Source organism: Fringilla coelebs (assembly GCF_963513975.1).
Source record: "Fringilla coelebs genome assembly, chromosome: 3".
NCBI classification, from domain to species: Eukaryota; Metazoa; Chordata; class Aves; order Passeriformes; family Fringillidae; genus Fringilla; species Fringilla coelebs.
Window position 1 is genome coordinate 13,118,801 of NC_140030.1, and position 26,555 is coordinate 13,145,355.

Genomic DNA, 26,555 nt, shown 5'->3' on the forward strand with positions numbered 1-26,555 from the left:
CTGGCATTTAGAAAAGGGACATCATACACTTCTTGCCTCTAGTCATTCATATTGCTTGTCTCTGTACTTTCACATTTATTTTTATTGCGCTCTTTTGAGAAAACCGCCAGAGACAGAGTTGCACATTGCTTTGTTCCTTGATGGATTTTGGAGTTGCAGGGAAAGGGGGAAGGAAGGGACAAAGTCTGGGAACTTGAATTGAGTGAGATCTTTCTTAACCTCTACTTTTTTTAAGCAGTAAACCTGCAGCTTCAGTTGACACTATAAACCTGGGATGTTAGGGAAGTTATTTTTAATGTAGTCTGTACGTAATTCATGACTTCTGCTATTTGGAAAGGGTTCTGTTTTAAAGTCTATTTAAAAAAAATATTTGTAACAGTTAGAATTTAAGGGCAAACCCAAGTGGTTTTTGTGTTATAGGGAAGGGGAAGAAAGGGATAGGGAAGAAAGAATAAATTTTTAGCTTGGAAGAGGGAAATGCAAATTATTTTCTGAAAATATTAGGGATATGGGGTAATTGCTTGTCTTCCAAAAGGAGCATTTGCTAAGAACTGTTGACTTTAGGCCGGGGTGAGTAACACTTGCATAAAAACTTTTTAGTGTCTAATAATTGTATATCAGGGTGAGTAAAGTTACTCAACTATGTTATGAATAGTTGGAGGTTAGAAACATGTAATTTGTATCATTACATAATCCAGTTAAAAATATGCAAGTTTTGCCAAATTTAATGGTAAGCCTTTTGTGCTGCTGAATCTGTAAAGAAATGACTTCTTATTTGGAACTAAATGTCCTGGATGTAACTTCACCACATCTATGGAAAGTATGCTGGATGTGACAGCAAAATTATGAAGAATGTGTTCAATATGGTATTTTGCAGTGGACAGGCTTGGGTCACTAGAGTTTTCTTTAACTTTTTTTTTATATTTTTTTTTTCCTTTCCAGTCTAATGTGAAGGGATCTTAGCATTAGGGTTGTGTGTGCGTTTTGAGATGTCCTGGTTCCTTGTCATTCAGATCTCATTCATGCAGGGGTGGTTTTAAATTTGAATTCTAAACATCTGTATTTGTTTATTTGTAATAATTTTCTTTTAAAATAATTTTTTAGTCTAAAGAGGAAAATGAAGTTTGAAGTTTCAATATCCATTAAATGTATGCACCTCCTTCCTTACTATTTTGCATGACTTCTTTCTCTCAATAACATCTAAAGCAACCACTGGAAGAACAGCCAAACAAAAAAAATTTCCCCAAATTTTCTTCTGGGCTTCTGAGATTAGATAGGAAGATTTATTTAGCTGGGAAGCTCTCTTACTTAAGAGAGTCATGAAGGTGCAGGTGACTGCTGGGAACAAGACTTTGCTTTCAGAATAAATACAATAAGTGATATGAGCTGCAATTTTCTTAAGGGGTCTTACTGTAATTATTTACTTACTTTGTAAGTGATTGCTCTACTATCAGGTAAAGACTCTTGCAAAAGCCAGATTTTGAAAGAGAGGGGTAGGGGCACAGTTTGTGTTCTCTTTAGTAGAATAATGGAATAGTTTATTTTGGAAAAGACCCTTAAGATCAAGTCCAGCTTCAAACCTAACATCACCAAGTTCACCTCTGAACCATGTCCTTAAGTACGCACCTCCGTGTCTTTGAAATACCTTCCAAGGGTGGAGACAGCCAAGAGGTGAGTGAGAAAAACCGAGAGAGAGGGTCAGACCTTGTTTTACAGGTTCCTTGGTACCCTTTGGGCTGTTCTTAGTGGAGCTGTGGGTAGGAATGGGACTAAGGGCAGGGCAGGATCTAGTGCACGTTCTTTGCTTTATGGTTCTTCAGCCTCTGAAACTGCTCAGGGCCTCAGGCTGCTTTTAGAGCTTCCGTTGCTAGCTGGTCCTTGCCAACAGCTGAATGTCTTCTTGCCCCTGTAGTTTATAAAAAAGCAGTTGCTATTTTATTGTTTTACTAATAAAGAAATAATCTCAAATGGGCCTTGACTACATCAAATAATTTTAACACAGTGCATTACAAATTTTGGGGACAGAATAATTGTTAACACATTAGTATGTAAGCTAATATTGGAGGAAAAAGCAGTCTGTAATGTGAAATTGGAATTGTTACCTGAAAATCTTCTCTTAATGTTATTCTGTCATAGTAGTTCTGCTACAATTTTGCAGACATTTGAAACAGCTTTTGAAATGAAACCCTTGTTTGTTGTGTAACAGCACCTTTTTCTCCCATTAAGAAGGTGTGTTAATATTTAAAAAAGCCCTCCTAATTCATCCCAAAGAACAACATCAACAAAAAACCTCCAAAACCAACTGGCCAACTGAAAAATCAAACAAGCCCCCTATCACATGAAAACAAGAGGTCTCCTCAAACTCTTCATGTTGGATTAGTCTGAGACCCTCATGCCAGACCAGTCTGTCAGTGTCCCATTATGGGGACTCTTCACTGAGTAGTGCTAGGTTGGAGGGCAGTTCTGTGCCAAGCAGAGACCCCTCCTAGCTCTGTGCACCTTTATTCAAGTAAGTTCCCCACTGCCAGTGGCTGCCAGCCCACTTGAAGGACTCAGGCTTACAGTTTATGGAATACCACTCTTTATTAATAAAAAAATTGTAACAGGTTGAGGTTCAAGGATTGGTGGTGACAGCATCTGACTGCAAAAACGTGTTCAAAGCAATATGTATTACATAATGTAGCTCTACTCCCTAACAAAAGTTAGCTGGAGATTCTCATTCCGTGTGCACAGAACATGGTTCTTACCCAATGGACATCCCTGTGGGAGAGAAGACAGCTTCAGCTGATCCCAGAAGTTGTGATGGAGTCTTTCCTGACTTCTCCTCATACTATTTTCTTTACATTTAAGTGAAGAAATTAGTATAAAAGTATATACTTATTTACCTTTTTCAGTGAGGGTTGGAGGCATCTTGGAGGCAGGGAATGTTGGTATAGCATCTGATATAATGCTGGGGTGGGGATATGCACCAGTCCAAGGAGAGTGTTTTTGCTGTGGTTGATGATTCAGCAACAAGACATCTTCCTTTATCTCCTTTGGGTTTTAGCTGCTCTGTGATTTACTAGCTAAAAAGTATTGCTGAATTCTCTCCTCTGCAAGGCTTTCAGCAGAGCCTGGCCGTGGTGTCTCCACTCTGCTCCAGCCTTCATTTAGGCGCCCTTGGCATGTATTGTGTGGGGGATATCAGGCACACTGATCTCATTCCATGCAGGGAGGAGCAACTGCATTTTCCTCTATAATTTCCCTGTAACTTTCCACTTTTCTTTAATTTTACCCCCAGTCTTTTCCCCACCTTCACACCCACTGCTTCCCCAAATAAAATAACCAGCCAACCAACAAACATTCCCTTGAAATGTCTTTTTAAGCCTACTGGGAATGGGAAAAAAAATGCTAAGAAATGAAATTGTCATAGACAAATTTTGTGCTGCTTTCTTTTCTGTTAAATAGAACACAGAAAAGGAGAGCATAATCATTGAAATATCAAGTCCTGCTTGCACTGTCTTGATTTTATATTTTGGAAGACATTATTAATCACTTTGGCTTTTCTGGTATTTGACATTTCAGCTGATAAAGAGAATTTTTTCACCACAAACTGAGCCTTCCATAATAACATTCTCAGGTATGACATTTGAAATATGACTGTATTAATTCAGTTTATGAAGTCAGTTTTAAAGACTAAATTATTGGTAAATCATGTTATTTAAGATTTAAACAACTACAGCACCCCTTATCCCCAAAAGGTATGGGCTGATGATGAATATTTCAAAAATAAGAAAGTGACTTTATTCCTGTTTATACCACAAATGTTAGTTTGCAGTTTTCTTTATGAATTATTTTTTAATGATGTTGCTACATCATGCAAAATTATAAAGACAGGCATGGAGTATCTTGTTCAGGTGAACTAGAATTGAAAGCAGGTGTTGCTGTAGCTCTGACGCAGGAATTAGCAGTTTTCCATCCTCGCTCCTTCATTTGTTTGACGTCTGTAATCTGCAAACCTGTCTCTACCATTTTACTGTTGGATTACTACAGCATGTATAATTTGGAGGGTTGGAATGACTGTGTTAAAACACAAGGTATTGCTTGCTAATGCACAGAGGAGGGAAAGAAAAGAGTGACCAGTGTTCTGGGTGATGTGTATGGGGCAGGGCAGTTTATGGGCATGCCTTGCTTTGTTCATTGAGTTTAATGGCTGTTGCTAAATGAGATGGTTACTGATTTTTAGCTTATTGTTTCGACTCTTCCTACACTGTGAAATTGATTTGTTGGTTGGAGTTCTGTTTATTTTAAGCTACTGAGTTACAGTGCTGCTCTTCAAGGGATGAGAAGATTGTGTCATTTGTTAGTCTATAAATCGAGATTGTCTCTGTAGTATAGCTGTTGCTGTTTATTTTCAGGGTCAGGAGAAAATGAATTAAATTCAAAATAGCTTATTGTTTCGGTATACTGCACCTCTAATGTCTCTGCTTTGTAGTGGTTTGTTTCCTATTTCTACAAATGCCAGAACCTATAAAGTTCTTATCTTCCTCATTGGTTTGTGTTCTGCATAGCTTGACATGGTTTTCTAGTGTTTTATACTGCATAAACAGCTAGCCTTCTACACCAAGCCATCACTAATCATTCTAGTTATAATGCATTATGTTCTTAATCTACATCTTAAACAGGTTTTTTTTTCTCTTCAGCCTCAGTATTTAGAAGGTGTTTAATTGTAGAACATTGTAGTCAGAAACTCAGATTGAACTTCAGACCAGCACAGCAGGGCATATGTTGTTTCAGTATGAAGATTTGTGCTAAAATCTGAATGATTTTATTTTTCTTTTCAAGTTGTGACTATCATAGGTTTTTACTAATTTCAGTCTTTTGTGACAGCATATGAAGTCAGAATACTTAGTGTGAAATGGTAAAAACTCTGAAAGTATATAATGAGTTTTTTCCTTTGTTTAAAGCGTGGTTGGTAAGAAAATTTATTAATCTTTTTTATTTGCACTTTATGGTATAGGTAGAATATGGGTTTGTATGGATAATATGCAGGGAAAACCACACTTGTAAAGCTGCACTAAGAAGTAATGAATCTTAAATAATTGATATTGTAATTGACTGACATGCCCATTATGAATTCACTTAAATATTTTTGTATGCTTTGTATTCCATTAATTGAGTGCCATAGCAAATTAAAAAGACATAAAATTATGTAACGCTTCTCTTTTTTGTCATACCAGCTACAAGAAGGGGACATTGAAAATTCTTCCTTGGAATGAGCAGAAACATCGTGAAGAAGACTGGTGTGAAAAACAAGAATGCAGGTAAGTACATATAAAAGCAAAAAATATAAAGAATTTATTTACTAATTCTTTAAACGTGGGAATTGACCCAGAAAGACCCACTTACTCTTTTTGTACACTAACTTGTGTTTCAGCTTTCTTAGGGATACTGACTGAGCCAAATGGAAAGCAGAGGTTGTGCTAACCCAGATCTTCAGTAGAGAGCGTTCTCTTTCATGATCTGTCACATGTTTGAAATCTCTTACTAGTTCAGTAGAGAGAATTCTTTCTTTCATGATCTATCTCCTGTTCAGAATCTTTTAGTAGTTCGTTTGCTGGCAAAAACTAACACTCACTGTGGTATGTTGATCGTATAATTTTCTTTCAGAAGTTTTAGGAAAAAGACTGATGTTAAAATAAATAAATAAATAAATATATCCTTAAACATATACTTTTTTTTTTTAAAGGATGGTTATCGAACCAACTTTGCAAGATGAAGGCCAGTTTCTGTATGAAAAACAACCTGAGTTACTGAAGTACAGGACTACTGACCTTTCTGTAGATCTCGTCACAGATTGGTATTTGAGCAGAGCACAGGAAATTGAAGAATATGCAATGCAGGTGAGAACAGCAGTGAGGAAATGATGGTGGCTGAACAGCCTTCTTCAACAGAATCCTTAATAGTCTTAATGCATATTAATAGGACACTTTTCCCTCAGTAATGTACGCTCTGTCTCAACTTCATTATGGCTTTTGAAGAACTTGTTTTTTCTTCTGCAATGTACTTAGGCTTGCTCTAAAGTTTATTCAGCCAAATAATTAATCCATAGAAATAAATAATGAAGCCACTAGATTCCGGTTTCCCATAGTAGACAGTAGCTCTTTGTAATCCATGCAAAGTGTTTACCATTGCATTTTATATTTGTAACTAAGGGAGGGAAGGTTGTGCACAGCATGTTGGGAATGTGTTCTGTGACCTGTCACATGCTGCTGTGCTATGTATACTTGCCTGTCACATGTGGCACTGTCATGTGAGGAAATGGTTCTGTCATGATTTCTTCCTGGCAATTTTGTTGTGTGTCTGTGGGACTACTATGCAGCTTATTTCTGCTTGATTTTCTGCATATGTTAAAAGTGTTTGGAGCTCTATTGCACATAAGAAGAGAGCTCATCACTCGTATTTTATAGCTTCTCAAGCCAATTTAGCTGCATGAAAAGGAGGGTGACTGGAAGTATCACTATAGGATAGTTCTGATTGTTGAGTTCTTCTGTTCCACAAGTCTGCACTCCACCAGGGCTCTTTTTAATCGTAGTTGCTTGTGATCTTAACAACCAATCAATAGGTATGGAAATAAAAGCAACTTCCAAGGATCAATTTAATTATATAACATATAAATTAAGTTGCATTCTGCTCTTCAAGACTAATGTCTGCCTTGCCTGAATATTTACAGCCAGTATTGTGTTCTTGAAATCAAAACAGAACCTTTCATATAAAGGTAGTTTCAGTCACTGGAGAAAGACTGTCGTTGGTTTTTGTGACATAAATGCAACAATAAAAATTACTAAATCATGGTCAGCTAGAAACGTCATAGTGCATGTCAGTTACCTGATTGTCTTAGTTTAAAGCAATCTTTCATATTCCATATACTGAGATGAGCTGTGTGTGATCTCCAGAAGGACTAATGTTCTGATTTACATGCCTCTGTACGATGCATCTTGGGTAAAAGCATATAATGATATCCTCTCCTAAGATTAAGCATTTTGTGTGGCCTTCATAAAGCTGAGAAGGGCAATCCATTTAGGAATATTCAGTCCACAAAAACTTCTAGGAACTTCAAATTGCTTATTAAGCAACAGGTGAATAAAATAGATGCACGAACAGGACTCAGGTTGAAGTTGGCAAACAGTTGTACAGCGGTGTTTTTTAAATTGTTTTTCAGGTTGACTGTGCCCTGTCTCTTGTTCGTCTTGGCATGGAGAGGAACATTCCTGGTCTGCAGGTGCTTTGTGACAATCTGATCACTCTTGAGACAGTGGTTTATGAGACTGATGGTGATCGAACTTTGACTTTGAAGGAACTTTTAGAGATGAAGGACATTGAGAAGCTGAGACTGTTGATGAAGAATGTGAGTATTTTGAATAAATCAATACGTATACCTTGAAATCCAGTAACTCGGATTACCCTGGATCCTGTGTATATAAAGATGCTCATTTTTCTGGTGAACCTCCATCTGTAATTCAGTAAAAATTTTAAAATTCTACATTTTCACTATAGCTTTTTTTTTTTGGTGGTGGTAGGATTTATTTCTTCTTTCTAACAAAAGCTGAATTTGCTCAGTTTTCTCAAAGACCCACTTTATCCCTGGCTGAGGACTCAATGTTAATAAATCTTACTTTGAAAGCTGTGAATTGCCTTTCCATTGGCCTTTTTTTATGGATCTTCAATGTAGCTCTTGATGATGCTGCGGACACAACAACACTGAATGTGTTCCTTGGATGTTTTTTGGCATCTTTAAATATTGCCTAGCAATTTTGATATTTGCCTCTGCACCAGATGTGTGGTTTTGTCTCTGTATTGATCTTGAGCATGGAATTTCAGAATAGAAAAAGGCTTCTTGGAAGGGTTGAAAAATAGCTAGAGATGGAAAGCACATAAGCACCAGAGGAAAATGGGAAAGTACTCAGAAATTGAATATAACTGTTTGGGGTTTTTTGGTGGGGGGAGATTGGGTTGGTCTTTTTTTGTTTGTTTTTTTTTGGATTTCTGTAGCCAATCATCACTTGTTTTTCTGTCTTGCATTCTTGCTGAATTACAGAAAGCACTGCTGCTCTGACGTGCTTGCATGGTCTTTTACTCATTCTGAGGCTGCAGGAGGAAGGCAGGCTTTCCTCACGTAGTGGGCTTTCCTCCTGTTCTGCTCAGTTTCCCCAAGCCATTGGGCAGTAGAAAGATTGCTTCAGTGCTTCATGATGTAGTGATCTCTTTGTGATAGGTGAAGATAACTGTTTCACTTATATTGATCAAAAAAGGTTCCATTTGTTTTTTGCTTTTATTGCTTGTTTTGGACCTTTTCTTATGTTTCTTCTCTGTAACTTTGTGCTTTCCAGTCCTCAGATGAAAAATACGTGAAGAATGTTTATCAGTGGATGATCCCTTTTCTCCACCGCTGTGAAAACCAGTCCCCTGGTCTTGCAAATGCCCTTTTTAAAGAATACTTAGTAACACTGGCGAAAGAAGACTTGACTCTACCTCTGAAGATATTTCAGAATTCAAAACCTGATGTAAGTAAAGAGCTCTGTTGGTTCTACTGGTTTCTTTGGGAATTCTTGTCCTGAAGAGATGAATTCAGAAATAGTTAGTTCATCTAAGTCAGATCATTCTTCTAAACTTTCTCCTTTTCTTGGACCCAAGATTTGTTATGTTTTAGAAAACATTAATTAAAAAGTTTTTTACCATAAATTATAATGCAGCTAAACTGTCTTTGATGAGACTGTCAAACTAATGTAATAATGATTCTAGCCTAGTAGAATAAAATTATTGAATTGATTCTTCTAAGTAATTTCCTGGTGACCTGTTTAAAGTAAATTCCTGGCATATTTCCTTTATAAAATTGGATATGAAAGAATTTATTGATCTCACTTTTTTTCTTGAGGAATTTTATTAGGTGTAGATTTCAAGTTACATCCCCCTCTCCTGCCTTCCACAGCAAATGTAAAGAATAAAGTGGAGGCCATTAGAATTGAGGTGAGAGTTGAATGAATAAAGGTTGAAGTTGCCTTCTGTGTGACTATTTCATGCTGCTCCTTTGGCTTTAATAATTATTCCAGGGCACACATGCACATATTTGCATACTATTGAATGTCTGAGTGTATGGACAGAAATCAACCAGCAAAGCACAACCACAGCTCTTTTATTTAGCTCTTCATGTACTGTTGTATATATTAAGTAAATCTGACAAATGTTTGCAGCAGATTTGCAAACAAATGTTTCCTCTGTCGTGCACCCTTTCCACTTCACAAATTGAGAAAGGGTATAATGGCATACCACTGTTCTTTCAAGTGTCTGCACTGCAGAAAACTAGACAAGTTTCTGATTGTGACTTTACCAGGTTGTTAGCAAGAGTCCTTCTGATTGCACCTAAGACAATTTATTTACTTGGAGTACACATATTTTTATATTGAAAAGAAAAGGAACTGTTGAATTAGAAGCGAGAAATAAAAACCAGTTTACATTCTTTTCTTGTTAGTGTCAGCCCAAAATTATTCCTGATCAGGACCAGCTTATGATTACGGCGTTGGAGTGTATTTACAGCTGTGAGCGAGATGACCAGCTCTCTCTCTGTTATGATATTTTGGAATGCCTTCCACAAAGAGGATATGGGTAAACATTTTCAGCTAGTTATTTGTAAATATTTTAGAAATATTAAATATAGCTGTTGATTGATGCTTTAAAAAGGGTTGTTAAGTTACGAAAGGGTGGACAGAGTTACTGGAATATTCTGTTCACCTTTGAGCTGCTATGACTGTAATGTGTGTATCTATATACTTCTGCTGTGTGCATACTCTACCAGTTAATTCAGCAAAACAAGGGTTAAAGTAGCAGCCTAGACCAAGTCTTCTGTATTGTTTCTTAGACTTTTACAATCTGATGAATTGAGACTAAATGTTAGTGCTGTCTGACTGGTTTTGTTACAATAGTGGCATCTTGCACTTAACTTAAAAGCAGCAATACGTCCCTGTGAGAGAGGGGAGATAGAAAAGCCTATTGAGGGACAAGTAATGCTCAAGAAAGTGAAAGCTTAAAGAGGAGATATCCTGTGATCTGTGATACTATTCTGCCAGTATCTTTTTCATGAAGGAAGGAGAGAGTTTGAGAAAAGTCTAAGAAAGAATGAAGACCTTTGCTCTTGGAAGACTGAGGGACCCTCTAAATTTTAATTGTCTTTACAGCAGGAAGCCCAACAGTTTCAATATTTACAAGTAAATGTAGATTTGATTTTAATCAAGGAGTGTGGTAGACTGCTTATCTTCATATCTATGTAATACGAATTACAAGAGGAAATTATAAGGAGTGTGTGTGTATGTATATATTTAATTGTGTGATATCATTGCAGGCCTGAAACAGATAAAACTAAAAGTCTTCATGATGAAGTAGATGAACTGGAACAAATTCTTAGGTATTTAATTTTGCTAAAATAAATACTGTATTCTTACAGAAATACACATAGCCAGGAACTCTTTATGATAAGAAACAAACAAAAAAAAAACTTATATTCTTTTTTAATGCAACAAGATTATCTGTATGTTTTTTATATTCAGAACATAGACATTTTGAATGGTTGTGTCTGTTTGAATATTAGAAATCTCTAGAGATACTTTAGTTGGAATAAGAGTTTGGGGGGTTGTGTTTTGTTTTTTCCATTTTCTTGGGGTTTTTTTGTGGGGGGCTTTGTTGGGGATTATTTTATTTGTTTGGTTGAGGTTTTAGGTTTGTTTTATTTAGGTGGGGTTTTTTTGTGGGGAGCTTTGTTGGGGATTTTTTAAAATTTGTTTGGTTGGGGATTTTTTGTTTTGCTTGTTTTAATTTTGGTGGGGAGGAAGAGGATTAACCTGAGGAATTTGTTTTGAACTTGATAGTCTATAATGCTTTGAGTGATTAAAGACTAAAACTGTGAAGGTGTGTCATCAAGTACTGGTGGTATTTGTTTACCCTACAGTATTACTAATACATTTTAAAAAATGTAGGTAAAGTTACTCTGGCTAATCGATACTGTAAGAGATTTTTTGGGACTGTTTGCATTTGCAGTGCATATTTTGAGAGAGCTTTCAGAGTTCTGCTGCTGCAGCAGTAGCTGCTCAGCTGTGCAGGGCTCCGAAAGGCTGGCTCTGTTTGCAGTGTGGCGGAGCTGCTGGAGAAGCACGGCCTGCAGAAGCCAGTTTCCTTTGTCAAGGACACCAAGGGCAGCGCGGAGGAGGCTCGCAAGCTGATGGTCAGGCTGACCAGGCACACAGGTCGCAAGTTAGTATTCCAAGGGGAGTGGGGGAGCACAGGGGAAGGGCACTGAGGCAACAGAGCCTGCCTGCTTCCTGGCAGCAGGGAGCTGTGTGTTCACCCTGCAGGCAGTATACATAAACACTTCTGTTGAACTGATGATTATTGTGATTAGTGTTTTGGCTGCATTCTCCACAGTCAAAAATCTCTGCCTGCCTTCAAACCTGCTTTTATAGTATCTTCATGTGCAAGTAAACAAGCTTAAAATGCATACTGGCTGCAAAATACTGCAGGATGATAAACTGTGAAAGTTCATATTGTAAAGAAGATCCTTTAAGACCTATTGAATTTTATTGAGAGTGTAGGATTTGTAAAATAATTATTTGTTTTTTTTGGCATGTTTTCTTAGAACCCTTGTAATAGGGTAATTTATTGATTTTAGGTATTGATTCAACAAGTAGAATATATTCCCAGTATAATTTTTCAATTTTTGTAGTTTAACTCATCTTTCATTTAACTTATCTTTCAAATGTATATGAATTATTAAATGGCTCTTGGTATAAGCAGATAAAAACTTTGAATTTTGGGAAAACCAGACATAACTGTGGGTGATTTGTCTTTCTTATTTAAATCAAATATGCACAACAGTTTATCCATGGTGGTAGAGTGGTATTTATATTTTTAGTAGACTGAAAGCTTTTTAAGACTTTTAGAAACCTCTCTTTAGAAGGATCAAGACAATGCCTCTGTTGGAAAAATGTTGATTTTTCCACCCCTGTTGGAGACCTTTTGTTTTGCCAAAGTAAAAGCTAATGCCGCATGAGAAAATCACTATTCACTGGAACTAGCTCGTGCAATTTAAAAAGGTCTTTTTTTAATCTGAAAGGCTCAAGATAATGTCAAAAAGCATTCCTAATGTTTTTACTGGTATAAGTTTTGGTAGAGCACAAGAAGTTGAAGCTTCGTGGATAAGCAGAGATCCGTAGATCCAGAGGGTCAAGAATCTGAATACCACTCAATTTTAAGAAACAAAAACAAGTTGCAGCTTTGTTCTCCTGTGATTGCATGCCATTGATTAGTCCTTTGAGATTGCTTACAATGAACAGCAGTTTAATGATCCTCAGTTGCTGTTTAAGACTTGGTTTTGCCCTGCAATTCCCAGATCAGCAGGAAGATAGCACTTCCAACTTCCTGATGTATTGTGGAACATTATCAAAACCTACTTGGGGGATCCTGAGAAAGATTGCTTAAAGCCCTGTCTTATCCCACAGAAAACAAAAAAAGAACCTTGGGTACTGCATTGTTTTCAGACCATTTTATCCCACAGATATTGTTTTCATCTTCATTAATATTGAAAGCCTTCTGTCTTTGAACCACTTCTGGTTAAAACTCTAATTAAATATTGAAATAAAGTTTGAGAAAACTTAATTTTATTGATGGAAATGTACTGCTTTTCTTTAAAATTGTTGGAGAAGTGAGTATTTAATTTTAAAAATGTTTGTAGGCAACCGTCTGTTAGTGAGACGCAGTGGAAGGAATTGCTCCAGGATATGTTGGACATGCAGCAGAAAGTGTATAGGTGCTTACATTCAGATACTTGCTATGAGGTGAGTTTTATGTCTTTTTACTGACTTATGTCCCAAGTAAGCTACACATTCTTATTTCATATTGTTGTTCACAGGTGTAAATACATTTTTCTGTGTTGTTACTTGGTTGTCTACTGCCTTTTTTCCCCCAGTATTTTATTTAAGTAAAAATTTTCTGATGTTTATTCATTTTATCTAAAGTTCCTCTAATAAATACAGTGTATATCTTTTTATTAAATTCAACTTTTGAGAAATTGAGTCAACTTTGTGAGATTTTCTTACATAGCCTGTAATTCTGTGTACAAATGTATTTAGCAATAAACACTCCAGACTAATGAAAATAAAATGTTATCTTTACTCAAGCATTTCTTAAACATGGAGTTCTGGTTTGATGATATTATCCAAGATCATTATAGGATTATGGACTTTCTGCTGCTTGCAATTGAAGTAAAATTATGTGAGATGAGAAATGTAATTTGAATGAAGGTAAAAATCCTTGCATGTGCATAAAGTCCAAACCCATGTCATTAGTATTTGCAAAAGACAGCTGGTAGACAGATGTAGAATTTGCTGTGACATATATTGTTTATTTACATTTTCACTTCAGAGTACTGCAATTTATTTCAGATGAATTAGTATGTCACCTATAATTAGTGTTAATATCTATACAGAAGCAGGTTTTATTGCAGTTTACAGAATTAATTGCTTATGTCTACCCCTCTGATTAGCTCTTAGGAGAAGTTTTAAAAGCAAATTAGGACAAAAAAAAAGAAGGAAAAAGACAATGCTATTCAACTTCAGTATGAGAAAAATCACTCTTTTCCTGTAGTTGTACAGCTAGAAAAACTGTAACATGTTTAATAGTCATGATTTTGTGGTAGGCTGCAACTTAGTTTACTTGAAATTCTTTTAAGTGCATGTTAAAAAAATGTAATATTAGAGCATTCTGCAAATAAGGCATTTGCTTTATTCAGATCTCAATGTAAGTTTCCTATTAGCATTTTTTTTAAACTCTGAAACATATGATTAAAAAAGAAACAATGAAAGGATTTGGAAAAAAATTATGTAGGAGTGCTGAAAATGCTTTGAAATGTAGTGCTGTCATATGCAATTATACTTTGATGACTTCAAAATTGATGAATTGATGAGACAATAAGGATTTGCAATCCCATGTGAGGTTTGGGTATTCTTTTAGCATAATGCTTACTCTCTTTTTTCCCATGCATAGTGAATTCTGTCCTCTTGACTTCATAAATTTTAAGGGAGGTAAATGTTCTGTGTGTGATCTTTGAGGAGGAAGGGTCAGGGATATTTTGCATCTCTTGCTGTTCCTTGAGGATTGATTTGCTGTGAAATGGAAGATAATCCACTTGTGTGATGTTCTTTAAGAAGCACTGAACTGTTTTCCTTTGCAGAGCATGGGATGGTTTGGAGAGGTTCTTAGAAAATAAGTATCTTGAAATAAAGTATGATTGGATAGAGTGTTAAATAGTCTCATTCATGCCCTCTTTCTCATGAAACGTTGGACCAGATGATCTTTTGAGATCCCTTCCAACCTTGGCTCTTCTATGATTCATTTATCCTCTTGAATTTGTTACAAACTTTTAAACCTTGATTACATTTTTTATGTTCCTTTTCATTAGCACAGTAATGACTATGCTCAAGAAAAAAATAAATTATTTTTTAAGGAATTGAGGTTGAGTGTCTTAAATTGGGCAAAATTTCTACCTTGAAATGAATCAGGTGCTTTGTAGCAGATGCAGCATTATATGAGTTTGCATTCTTTGAAGATAGTCTTGATTGAAATTTAAAGAACATCTTATATACTCAGTTCTAAATAATTATAGTTACTTTAGGAATGCAAAATTTCTTCTCTTACATTGTTGGTTTTAAGGTCTTAATAATGAACTGCCCTTTCAGATTCTTACATTGTATTAATACCTCAGAATGTAGGTATATTTTGGTGTCTTAAGTCATACTGTAAAAAGACAGTTTTTATGCTTCTTTTTTAAACTTCCAGTAAAAAGAAACTAGCTACTAGTTAATCTTAGCTTTACTTAAGTGCATTGTAGAAATACTTCCCTTGATAGAAGTTAGATTTTCTGCTTGGACTGAATATATTCTTTTGACTTCAGATATCCTTGCATTCAAAGGGGTTAAAGCCATACAATACAGAAAAGCTTATTTGAAGCTTCTGCTCCTGCAGGTTATTAAATTACTGTTCTTTCTTTTAGATATTCACTGAAAGTCTCTTATGCTCAAGCAGTATAGACAATATCCACCTGGCTGGGCAAATGATGCACTGCAGTGTTTGGTCAGTGGATGTACCAAGTTCATCGAAAGGAAAGCCGCAGTACCGCGTCAGCTATGCCAGAAGCATTGAACTGGTTTTGGCTGCTGGTAGAGAATATTTCAATTCTTCAACCAGTTTGACTGATAGCTGTATGGAATTGGCCAGGTACATTTACAACTATCATATGCATAAACACAACTGATGTAATGTTGTCATAGCATTAGGGTTTATTTGCTACTATCACCACCCCCCAGTCTTCTGTTGAGAATCTTTTTCATAAACAAGCTCTGGAAATAGAGTAGTGTTGCTTTTAATGCAAGGAGTTTAAAGACCCTTTTAATACCTAAGCATTCTCTGACCAGCTTTTCTCTCTTAGGGTTTTATGGTGATATTTCAAAATACATGGTTCATAGCTCAAATACTTGCTATGAATGTGTGGCCCTGTGCTTATTCTGTTTAGTAACATGTTTGTCTTGGTTTGGAAAGACAGGTTCCTGCTAAAGGAGACAGGAGCCTCCCCTGAAGTGGAGAATGCAAACCCTCCCCACCCTCCGAATTGCTCTGAATTTTAAATTAAGGGGCTCTCAGGCAATAACTATGGGAGCAGGAAATAACAGTTCTTTAATAGGGAAGGGAAAAAAAAAGATAAAATAAAACAATGCAATACACTAGAACAACACTGACAGAGTCTGAACACAACCTGACACCCTGTGGGTCAGGGTGTTGGTAGCAGTCCAGTTGGAAAAGGGGCTGCAGTCCTCCTGGAGTGTCAGGCGTGGTTCTGTTGGAGCAGGGGAGTCCTGTAGGAAAGGGGTGAATTCTTCCTCCGCAGATCCGTGGAAGTAGCAGCAGCTGCTGTTCCTCTGGGAAGTCCAGTGGAGAAGAGCTGTGCTGGCGTGTCAGAATCTCCAGATTATATCTGTGTAGGAATGCTTGGCTCCTCCCTCTGGGCAGAGCATCTCACAATGGGATGTTCTAGTTCTTATCAGTTGTGTGGTGACATTCAATAGCCTCTTATCAGCAGATGTCCCCTGCTGAAAGACCTTGAATATGATCACTCAGGAAGAGAGATAAGAATTGCCCACTTGACATCAGACAACTGCCATACAGATGGCAATAGAATACATCTTGCATTGTAATCTGGAACAATGTTTTGGTTCTTCTCTGATTCACCTTCAATCAGTTGTTTCATGGTAACTTAACTTGAGTTTCTTTGAGTGATTATTGTGTGTAGGTCTCCTAGTAGCCCTCATGAATGAGTTGGTTTAGGTGGAATATATTTACAGAATCACTGGGGTGGAAGAGACCTTTAAGATCATTGAGTCCATGCCCTCATACCTCAGCTAAACCATGGCACTGAGTGCCAGATCCAATTTTTTTTTTAACCCATCCAGGGATAGTGACTCTACCACCTCCCCAGGCAGAAAATTCCAGCTTCTCTGTAGCTTCTCTATTTCCCTCCTATTTTAATCTTCACCCTGAAATACTTGTTAGTATGCCTGAAATATCTGATGGGTTCAGATGGGATGTTCATAAAGTTTTGGTTTTGATTTAAAATGTACATTCTTAATTAACGAGTGGAGAAAAAATATGATAGACTGGACAAATCAAATGCTTTCCTAATTGAATGTGTATGGTGATTTTAGCCATTTAAAATGAGATGAGTTGCCATCTGGATGAGCTCAAGACATGAAGCTGATAACGCTCATGAAGTTCAGCAAGACCAAGTGTTGGTGCTGCAGCTGGATCTGGGCAACCCCCTCTACCAGTCCAGGCTGGGGGATGAGCAGATCCAGAGCAGTGTTACCAAGAAGGACTTGGGGATGCTGTGGATGAGAGGCTGGACATGACCCAGCCATGTGCCCTTCACAGTGTTTTGCTTTTATCTTCTACTATATGGCAGTACCAAAACATGATAGTGGTAGTAGAAATATTTCCCAAAATAGTCATGTATTTAAGTCAACATCATGTATAAATTCATTGCAGATCTAAATTCAGGAGGGTTTAGGTGATGTGCTTATAACAACCAGTTGAAGGCAAGGCCAGAATAGAAATTTGTTAAAATATTTAGCCAACTATAAGAGAGAGACTGTGTCAAACACTTCTCCTGTGCATTACAAAAGGAGTGAGTATTCTGACATTTCATAAGTACAGTTAATTACTGCTGGTGGTTGTTTTGTTTTGTTTTACTCACCAGTTAACTTCTCCCTCAAGTTTAATTTTAAATGTTTTCATCAGACTTCAGAAAAATGTGTTTTGTTCTTATTTAGGTGCTGTCTACAACTTATTGAAGACAGCCCAAGTGCTGTTCAGGAGGAGCTGGACCTCATTCGTGCTCTGGGTTACCTGGAAGAGTTTGGTGTGAAAATATTACCGCTGCAAGGTAATGCATAATGTTATTCTTGATATGATTACTTGAATCACAGGCATAAATATGCATGAGAAATAGTTACTATTACATAAGTGTGCTATGATTAAAATAAAGAGTCCATATACTGCCTCTAAGCAGTTTACAGGCACATAGAAAAAACGGTATTTTTAATAGAATTTTTTAGCTTGTGAGGTAAGAAGGATATTTGCATATGGTGTCTTTGTTTTTTGATTTTTAGCACAACTTTAAAATAGAATATCGAGTATATGAAACTCCTGATGACTTGAACAGAAATTGAGCTCATCTTTTATTTGCCAAATAATCTTCACTTGGCTGTGTGCTTTAAAATAACAGGTAGGAGAGGGGTACTTCATGTCAGGCAGTTTTCATGTCTCCACTAGGCTGTTTCATTCTGAAGTATATAAAAACAAATGACAGTGGAAGTGAACTTTTTACAAGGTATTTCTTCTGATGATGTGCTTAAAACTAAATCTTCTGTAGCTCCAACTCCAGTGGAACAGAAAGTTGTTGGACAAAGGTTGGAAAGAAGTTATGATTATGTACAATGAAATCACATGAACCCCCCTCATGGAACTGGCAGAGATGAGCACTAAACCATGAGATGTGCTGATGATAATGTTTTGCTTCAGGCATTGTGCAGAGAAATACTGGGATTTATGGAAAGCATTTCTGGTGCTTTCCATTTAATGGAAAATGAAGTACATGTTCTCAGAAGCTGTTCCATTACTTTGGTGTTCTCTTTTTGTTCTCCTTTTTTCCAAGTATTTATTCAAGTGAATCGATGCTCCAAATGTTATAATCAGAAATGTTAAAATTTCTGGCCTGAGACTGTCTAATTTTTAGACCTTGCAGTATTGGCCTGTGGATTTCTAGTGTAAAATTATTTTTCAGTCCGTTTGTTCAGCCTGTAAAAAAGTGCATGTATTTTCTTCAACTTTTTTTGATGTGAACATGGAGATAACATTTTTAAAAAGTAGTGACATAATGCTGCATTAACAGAATATGTAATACAACTGATCTAGATTAATTAGAATATGTGAAATCATGCATGTAATTTCATTAATGATCCTGACATCCTTGCTTCAGTATCTTTTATGTAGATCAAATTAATCTAATAAGATTAAAATGACATTTTCAAGTTTTAATGAAAACCTTTAAATGATCTGTTACTTTGATAGAATGTCATTAAAGTAGCACTAAGGATCAACTGTTCTTGCAGCAATAGACTTTTATTTGTAGTTCTGTGTTTAGTTTTCTGTGGGTCTTCCCCCACTTCTATTTTAGCAAAGTTAACAGTTTAAGTTTATGAACTACCATTATGCTATATTGTAATAAAATCTGGTTTGAAGATTCCTTTTTAAAATAAAATGTGAAGACAAATCCATCTTTAAGTGTTTGACCCACAGTATTATATCAGATTACTTTTACTTATATTACTTATTAAAAAATTGCTGCTTAAATAATCAGTGACTGAAAACATTTTCTAGTTGAATACTATATGCCTGTGATAGAATATTAAAAATGAAGCTAAAAATATGACCTTTTCCTGCTCTTCCATCCTTATTCATTTTAGTCTAATTTCCAGAATTAATAGTTTGCATTATACTAATATGTCTTTGTTCTTATTTAGAGGCCTAATATCCTGTTTTAAGCCCAATATGCTAATGCAGCGTTTATCCCCATGCAGCCATTCACTCTTACTGAGTGTTAAGTGGGATATCTGCATGCTGTTCCTCTGTGCTCTGAGAACTTGCATAGTATGAAAGCATTACCTTCTAGAGCAGCAGCCTGAAGTTAGCCACCCACTAACGAGCTAAATAGAGCACTTGAATCAGTTCATGATATTAAATGATGCAGCTAAAATAGTTGTTTAATTCTTGGTAAATTTTCTTTTGAAACATAGTACTAATTATAAGCTGCTCAGGATATGGTTGAAAGAACCTGGTGATTTGCTGACTGTCCTTCCACTTTCTCAGGAAATTTTTAAGTAAATTGAAAAGAACTGAAGCATTTGCTAATGATAGTTCTTTCAGTGTGTGTGATGTATCTTGTCCATACTAAATAAATGAAATCTTAGTTGCAACATTCTAAACAAAAGTTAGTGCCTGTGATTGCAGTCTTACGGGATGTTGCAAAAATTATAATTAAAAGAAATTGTATAAAGGTATATCAGTTAATTGTACACATTTTGAAAGAGTAAATGTGAAAACACAAAACAAAAAAGAGTTTTCATTCAGGTCAGTTTTCCTCTTTTTGCTCCCTTCACAACCTGACTTGCTAATGATTGGAGCTGGATATCCTGTGGTGTTATTTTAACTTTCTGTTTACAGGTATAATTGAGGATCTGCATGCAAGCAGCTTTGAGCTGTTTTTCAGATTGTGTTTGCATTCTTATATTCCCCAGCAGTCCTTCTGTCCTGTGCTGTTTGAGCAGGAACACAGCAGTCAAGTTCATTTGTGCAGTCTCTAAACCACTTCTCCTTTCAACAGTGCGTTTGTGCTCCGATCGACTCAGTCTCATCAAGGACTGTCTGGCTCAGATGTCAACAAACTATAAACAATCTGCTAAGCTCCTGGGACTGGCAAACCTGCTGAGGGTTGCAGGTAAGCTGTGCTAATAAGACACTGAACTGCAGTGCAGTGAGCATTCATGTTAATGCTTTAGGACATTTGAGTTTATTGTTGGAATATGCATTCAAAGATACCACTAAAAAGTCACCTGGAAGAGCAGTCATTGGGGAGGAATGAAGCATTTCACATGAGTGGAATATTTCATCTGTAAAACAGCTGAAATGGTCAGCTGCTACATTCTGCTAGTATCTGAAATAAAAATATGCCTTTTCCAATCTAGAGTTGGAGTAAAAGCTGATTTCAGATCAGAGGAGTTGTGCCTGAGAATATCTTGTTTTACACTTAATTGGTAGGGAATTTACTGAAATTACTGTGACTGCTATTACCTCTGGTAAATAAGGTAGCCTGATTTAATAATAGTTGCATTTAAAATGCAGGGAGAAAAATAATCTGTAAAGCATGAATTTTAGCTGTTAGACTGCAGTCTATGCTGCATGTATCTCCTTTGGGCACTAAAAATAATGCATTAAGTTGAGTATTCATTTGAGGAGATGAACATCTTCAAAGATTGAATCCTGAGGATATTAAGGGGATTTTTTAATGTGTTTTTTTATGGCCTACCTAAAGTATCTGCCTTTTGATTTTTTTTGATTTTTAAAAAATACGTAATCAGTGCAGCTGTAAACACCATACTGCTGTATTTTTATGATGTAGAAATAGAATATAGAAATATAAAATGTTTTATATTTTATGCAGCATGGCATATAAAAGCAATGCATTCCAGCTTTGTCACTAAAATATGCCGGGCTAATTCTTTTCTCCCTCTCTATTTGTTAAATAATTTAAGATTTTTTTTTCTCATGGTTTTGTGAGGCTTAGTACTGGCAATTTTTTGCATAGTATTTTAAATAGGAAGGAAGAGACAGTTGTGTGAGGTTGAGAACAGAGGAAATTTGGCTGTTGACCTTCCAAGATACCTTGGTCCTAAGGAGGGGAGTCACAGAAAACATCCTCACTCTGGTCAGCACAGTGCTGCTACGTGAAAGGTGGAAGAGGGGATGGGATGGTACCATGATGAGTAGCTGGATCCAATCTACATATTTAATATGTAATCCATAAAAAATTTTGAGTGACAGTTGTAACTTCTTTTTCTTTGCTTGTAACGCTTTTGGGGAAAAAAACCCCAAACTCTCCCTTATTGTTTCATATGACAAGATTACTGTACTGCTCTTTCCTTCTCCTCTCTGCTTTGTCCCACACAAGTTAAAATCTGTGAATTTTTCTTAATCTTCTGGGTTCTTTGTGCTAATGCTGCTGGTTTTTGTTTTACCTTCTTTTTAAGTCTAAATTATTCTCTTTGTGTGAAAGAAGGAAAACTAATATCCAGAGAGATTCTATAAAGCTTTGTCCACTAGTATTACCTTAGTGCCTTAGCTGTAGGATTTACAATGCCCCTGATATGTACCTTAATGGTTAATTTTTCAAAAGGTGAATTATTTAAAAACTACTTACTCTAGTGGTGACATATTTATCTTGTGAGTGTTGGGCTCTCTGACTTCAGTGGTTAACCTTGGGAGTAATGCTGGTGGTTGCTCCTATGGTAAGTAGGAAATTTTCGTGGCAAAGTTATATTTCAAGAGTGAGTCTTGGTAAGGAATACACTATTTACACGTTTTTCCCTTATGCTAAATATACAAGTAACTTGGTCACTTTCAAAGTAATCTTTTGCTTATAGAATAACATTTATTTATCTGAAAGGAAAATACAGCAAGACAGCATTTTCAGTAGTGACCTTTTGTGGTGGGGGATGTGATGAGGTGTTTTTTAAATTTTGTTTTACATATGTAGTTTTAAGATTTTGTGATTAAAAAGCGTTTCACTGTCACCGAAGTATATTGCTTATAATGGAAAGTTGTTATCTGTAGAGAACATTCATTTATGAGTAAGGTACAGATTTGGTATGAGAATGCCATAGTTGTGAATTTTATCTAAACCTAATTGTTGTAGAAGATGGTCTATTGAAAACAGATTTATTTAATTTTAAGAAACTCTGTATTTTTAAGATGTTCTTGTTTGCATGCTTTTCTGGATTTGGAAGCTGTAAACGGCATACCACTGTTACTGCAGATTTTTTGTGCCTGACTCTCTAGCCCACTGACAAGTATCCACAAGATTAGCCAGTAGCATGCAAAAGAAACATGACTGTCATAGTTTCAAAGCATGCATGTAAATAGAATATTTTCCGAGATTATTTAAGAAAGGCTGTAGAAATTACTCTTTGGTCCTCTCTGTACCTCTGATGAGTGATAGAATAGGTAACCTTACCCTGAATTTAGAGAGTCTTAGAATTTGAATAGCTAGGTTATTAGTAACTTTTAAAACAATTTTTAAGTGTAATGCTGGTATAGCCTTAATCATAGTCTGTAATGAGGAGTGCTGTATAATTTGATGGTAGAGATTAAAAACACAAATTGAAACAAGACATGTAGAAATGGTATTTATGTATCTGTCAACTTGTAATTTAAGTTACTGAGGTATAATGAATTATTTATATTAATTAATATTATTAGTACTGTTTTTAATATGATTAAGAGTTATATTACGACTTGGTATCCCTGTCTTGTGATAACAAACACAGTATTATTCCACAAATTACTTTGTAGACATTAGGGCAGATCCTGCATACAGATTCTAAGATTTTTAAATTAGTATATTTTAAATTTAATATTAGAAAAGGTAAACCTTCCTTGCAGTTTTAGTATAGATAGTCTTTGTTTGAAGGTGTAAAACTACTGGGAAAGGGTACCGTGATTTCTAACAGCTTCTGATGAAAGCAAATGGTTTTATTGAGATATTTTCAGATGGGTCTGGATTTTGAAAAAGAGGATTGAACTTTATGGACTTAATGAAGAATTAGATATAATGCTGCCAGGAGAAAGATTTGGTTTTTGTCCTTAATTGGTTTTCACTGCTTGCACAATTACCCTGATCTATGAGCCACCTTTGCTGTGTAAGAAGTTCTGATTTTGTTCTCTGGAACATACTTAGTGGTATCGGTTGTGCGTGTTTGAAGTTGTGGTCCCTTCTGTTCCAAATCCACTTTGTGTTGTGTTTTGTCTGCTCAGTGGAGAAATTAGTTTCAGTATTTTCCCCTCTTTGCTTCCCCTGCCACTCCGCTCTGTATAATTGCTGATTGGGAAGACCTGCTTGCTGCATCTGTCCATGTCGATGTAAATTTTTCACGTGTGTGTCCATATAGAGCATCAAGCATATGCTGTATTTTCTTGTATGAAATAGATAGCCTATAAAATCCTAAGAACGTACATATTTTAATTTAAATTCTAAAAGAATGTATTTCTTGTGGATGCAAGGGTAGATTGCAGAGAGTCATTATTAAGGAGCTTTGTGAACTATGGATTCTGAATACAGTTTCCTTTGAGAGCAGCACTGAAAGTGAGTAATAGAATTTATATTCATACTTATCAAACTTAAAATCTTGCTTAGGTAATGATATATCAGCTAGCTTCTTAATTGTTTTAAAGTATTTGATTAATTACAGTGAACTCTACTTAAGCCTCATGTCACTACCTCTGTAAAGTAAGCCCACAACTGTTATCTTAATTTCACAGATGGGTAAAGTGAGTGAGGAGGAATGTGCTCAGCATGACAGCCAGAAAATCTGCACATGCTCAGGGATCTGGAGCTGCTCTCTGTCTTGCAATCCTCGCTTAATTTGTGCACTTTGTTAAGAATGGGTGTGACGAATTCACTTAAAGCAATTACTTGAGTAGATGTGTGCAAAAAAAAAGTAGGAGAATGTTTCTGTATCAGAAATCAGGAGCATCTTCTCTACTCTTCCTGTGTGTCAAAAAGAGTGTTGGTCATTATTTCCTTTGTCAGATTCTCTAGAAATGTCTCCATTATTCCCTTTTCTCACAACTGTCTATGGTAATTTATTTAATTTTAATATCCATAAGTTATATGGATATCCATATCTATTAGCTTTAAACTTTGCTAAGATTCCTTAGTTAAAGCTTGTTTTTGAAATCTGTCTTTCTTAAGATTGACTTTCCTGCATTTGGAATTAACAACTTAGATGGCTTCTGATGTCCTAAATCACCTAAATCTAGGTGACATGGAATTTCTGAAGTACAATCTTGATATCATTTGACTTCTGAGTTTTAATGGCATGATTTCATTCAGGATAATGTTATTTTATCCACTCACAAATAGCATGCATTTTACCCAAAGTATTTCAGTAAGCTTTTTTTCTTTATATAATCCAGATTGGATCCAAGCTTTTAAAAAGTATTTGAATATCCTTTATTTCTCAAGGAAAAAAATATTCTGTTATTTCCAAGCTTTCATGTTTTTTCTCTCGTTATTTTTATTATAACCTCAGAATCATTTAGGTTATCCCCTTCCACTTTGCAGTTTCTAAATTTGATTTGAATCTGTATGTCAGGTGTTATCATTAAGGCTTGAAACAGAATTACTATGTAGTATAATCAGGTCACCATTTGAAGAATTTTGTCATTGTTATCTCGGCTTTAAGTCATGGATAGCTGTCAGAATGGCAAGGAAGACAATTTAGACTTCAAAACTTTTCCTTTTATGAGACTTTATTATTAAAATACCATCAAATGATGTGTTACAAAGCTGAAACAGTGAGTTTTTCTACGTCTGAATAGAAGATGACAACTAAACCGCAGCAGTGAGCATTATCAGTCACTGCGTGGTTAGTGAGAGCTGTGTGGAAAAAGGCTTCACTCAGGGATTCACTGAGTCACACTGGAGCCTGTGGTTTTCTCTGAAATAACAGTGAGTGCCAAGGTAATGGAAGTGTTAGTGAGTTATCCTTTTATTTTTACACTTGTGCTTTTGTAAAACATGCAGAGTTTTATCGTCGTGCACCAGAAGTCCTTGGCTGAAACTTTGGGGATGGGGGACTTGATACCATGCAGCTGCTCAAGCACAGTTAAAGAAACTGTTCCTTGGTCCAAATGTTGTTCCTTTCTTTCCTTCAGTCCCACTGATTTTTAAATGGACATAAATAGCAGTGATTATTTTGCCTGAAATCTGAGGGGTAATAGTTTGACTGTTTCTCTTGACTTTCCTTTGTGTCTGCTACTTAGTCAGATCTCTCTGTAAGAAGTCAAGCTGTCAGGGTGAAGTGGGCATCAGGAGGTGAGTGGCAAGTACGTGTGCCTCGCTTAGAGGAATGACAGTTCACATTTAGCTGGTGAGGATAGAAGCACCTCTTTGTCATCTGTAATTGCTTTTGCCCGAATGAGAGGTTCCCAGGTTCCAGAGGGTATAATTTTGCAACAGGAGAGCCTTGAATGTAATTAATTTGCAGCATTGAGGGCTGGCAGTATATTGAGCAGGAGGCTGGAAGATAAAATGATGGGAAGCTAACCTGTTCTCCCAGCTGAGTTAGTCGTGATGTGCAGGGATTAGGGGAGCCTTGATTGAGTTCAGTAATTAGGGTAACTTGACTTGCCTGAATGTCATTGTAGTGCAACTGCTACAGGTTTCCTTTTGAGAAAGCTTTAAAAAGAAATGTGCTTTGTCCGTGGTGATGGATCTGCAAAGTGGAGCTAAAAATAACAGCTATGCAGTTTAAGAACATGTACTCTTTAAATGGTTTTTGAAACTGGATCTCTTTAACCTTCTGAAATATTTGCATTTCACAAGTTGTAGTAATACAGTTTCATAAACCAGTGCCCTTTTCAAATTACTGTAACAACACTGACTGCATAAAATTGCTTTTAATAATAGAGAAGAAGCATGAGCAAGAAGCTTGCACTTAAACAGTCCGCTTGTTTTTATTCTAAAAATTCTTTCCTAAATTAATAGGTTATTTTTCCTGTGTATGTTTTATCACCTTCTCATAGAGTGCATGGACATACACAGTATTTTGAGCACAAGATGGACAAACTAATGCCAGCAAATTGTTTGCACTAAATTGAAAAAAGCTTAAAAAAATGTAGATGACTATTAAAGGGTGACAGATATAAACGTTGTTTGTATTGACTATCAGTGGCTTTGCGATGGAGATAAGCTGTCTCATTAGATTTTCATCTGTGAATGCTGATGTATTAAAATTGAGGTCAGGATGTTTTTCTACAAAGATTCTTGATGAAACTTTAGTCAGAAGGCTTCAATAGTATCTAAAGTGTAACTTTTGATTGATAACTAGTGGAAGAGGCATTGTCCAGAAGGTCTGGTGACTGAGATGGATGTGATATGGAAAAATCAGTTTCAGTTCTACTCGCTCAATTCACGAGGTTACAGATTTTTAAATGCTTACATTTTCTGCATCTCATGCATTATTTGTGGCCATGAAGTGGTAATTTAAAATGGGTCTCTGTATAGTATAAGAAAGCGAACATTTAAATTCTTTTCTTCTATTACACTACATAGACTTTTTTTTTTCCACTGTCAGGATTTTGATTTA

At 36.1% G+C, this 26,555-nt stretch overlaps 1 protein-coding gene across 2 annotated transcripts in view; it reads left to right on the forward strand.

Annotated features, from left to right (window-relative positions):
* Positions 1-26,555, forward strand: part of NBAS (NBAS subunit of NRZ tethering complex) — a 159,498-nt gene that overhangs the window by 38,512 nt on the left and 94,431 nt on the right. For both annotated transcript variants that reach the window (XM_084203427.1, XM_084203428.1), the window contains exons 22-32: positions 5,220-5,303; positions 5,729-5,882; positions 7,202-7,387; positions 8,370-8,543; positions 9,509-9,642; positions 10,376-10,438; positions 11,158-11,280; positions 12,758-12,860; positions 15,074-15,297; positions 17,403-17,515; positions 20,015-20,128. In XM_084203427.1, coding sequence (XP_084059553.1) covers positions 5,220-5,303; positions 5,729-5,882; positions 7,202-7,387; positions 8,370-8,543; positions 9,509-9,642; positions 10,376-10,438; positions 11,158-11,280; positions 12,758-12,860; positions 15,074-15,297; positions 17,403-17,515; positions 20,015-20,128 — 1,472 coding nt within the window. The remainder of the gene's footprint in view (positions 1-5,219; positions 5,304-5,728; positions 5,883-7,201; positions 7,388-8,369; positions 8,544-9,508; positions 9,643-10,375; positions 10,439-11,157; positions 11,281-12,757; positions 12,861-15,073; positions 15,298-17,402; positions 17,516-20,014; positions 20,129-26,555) is intronic.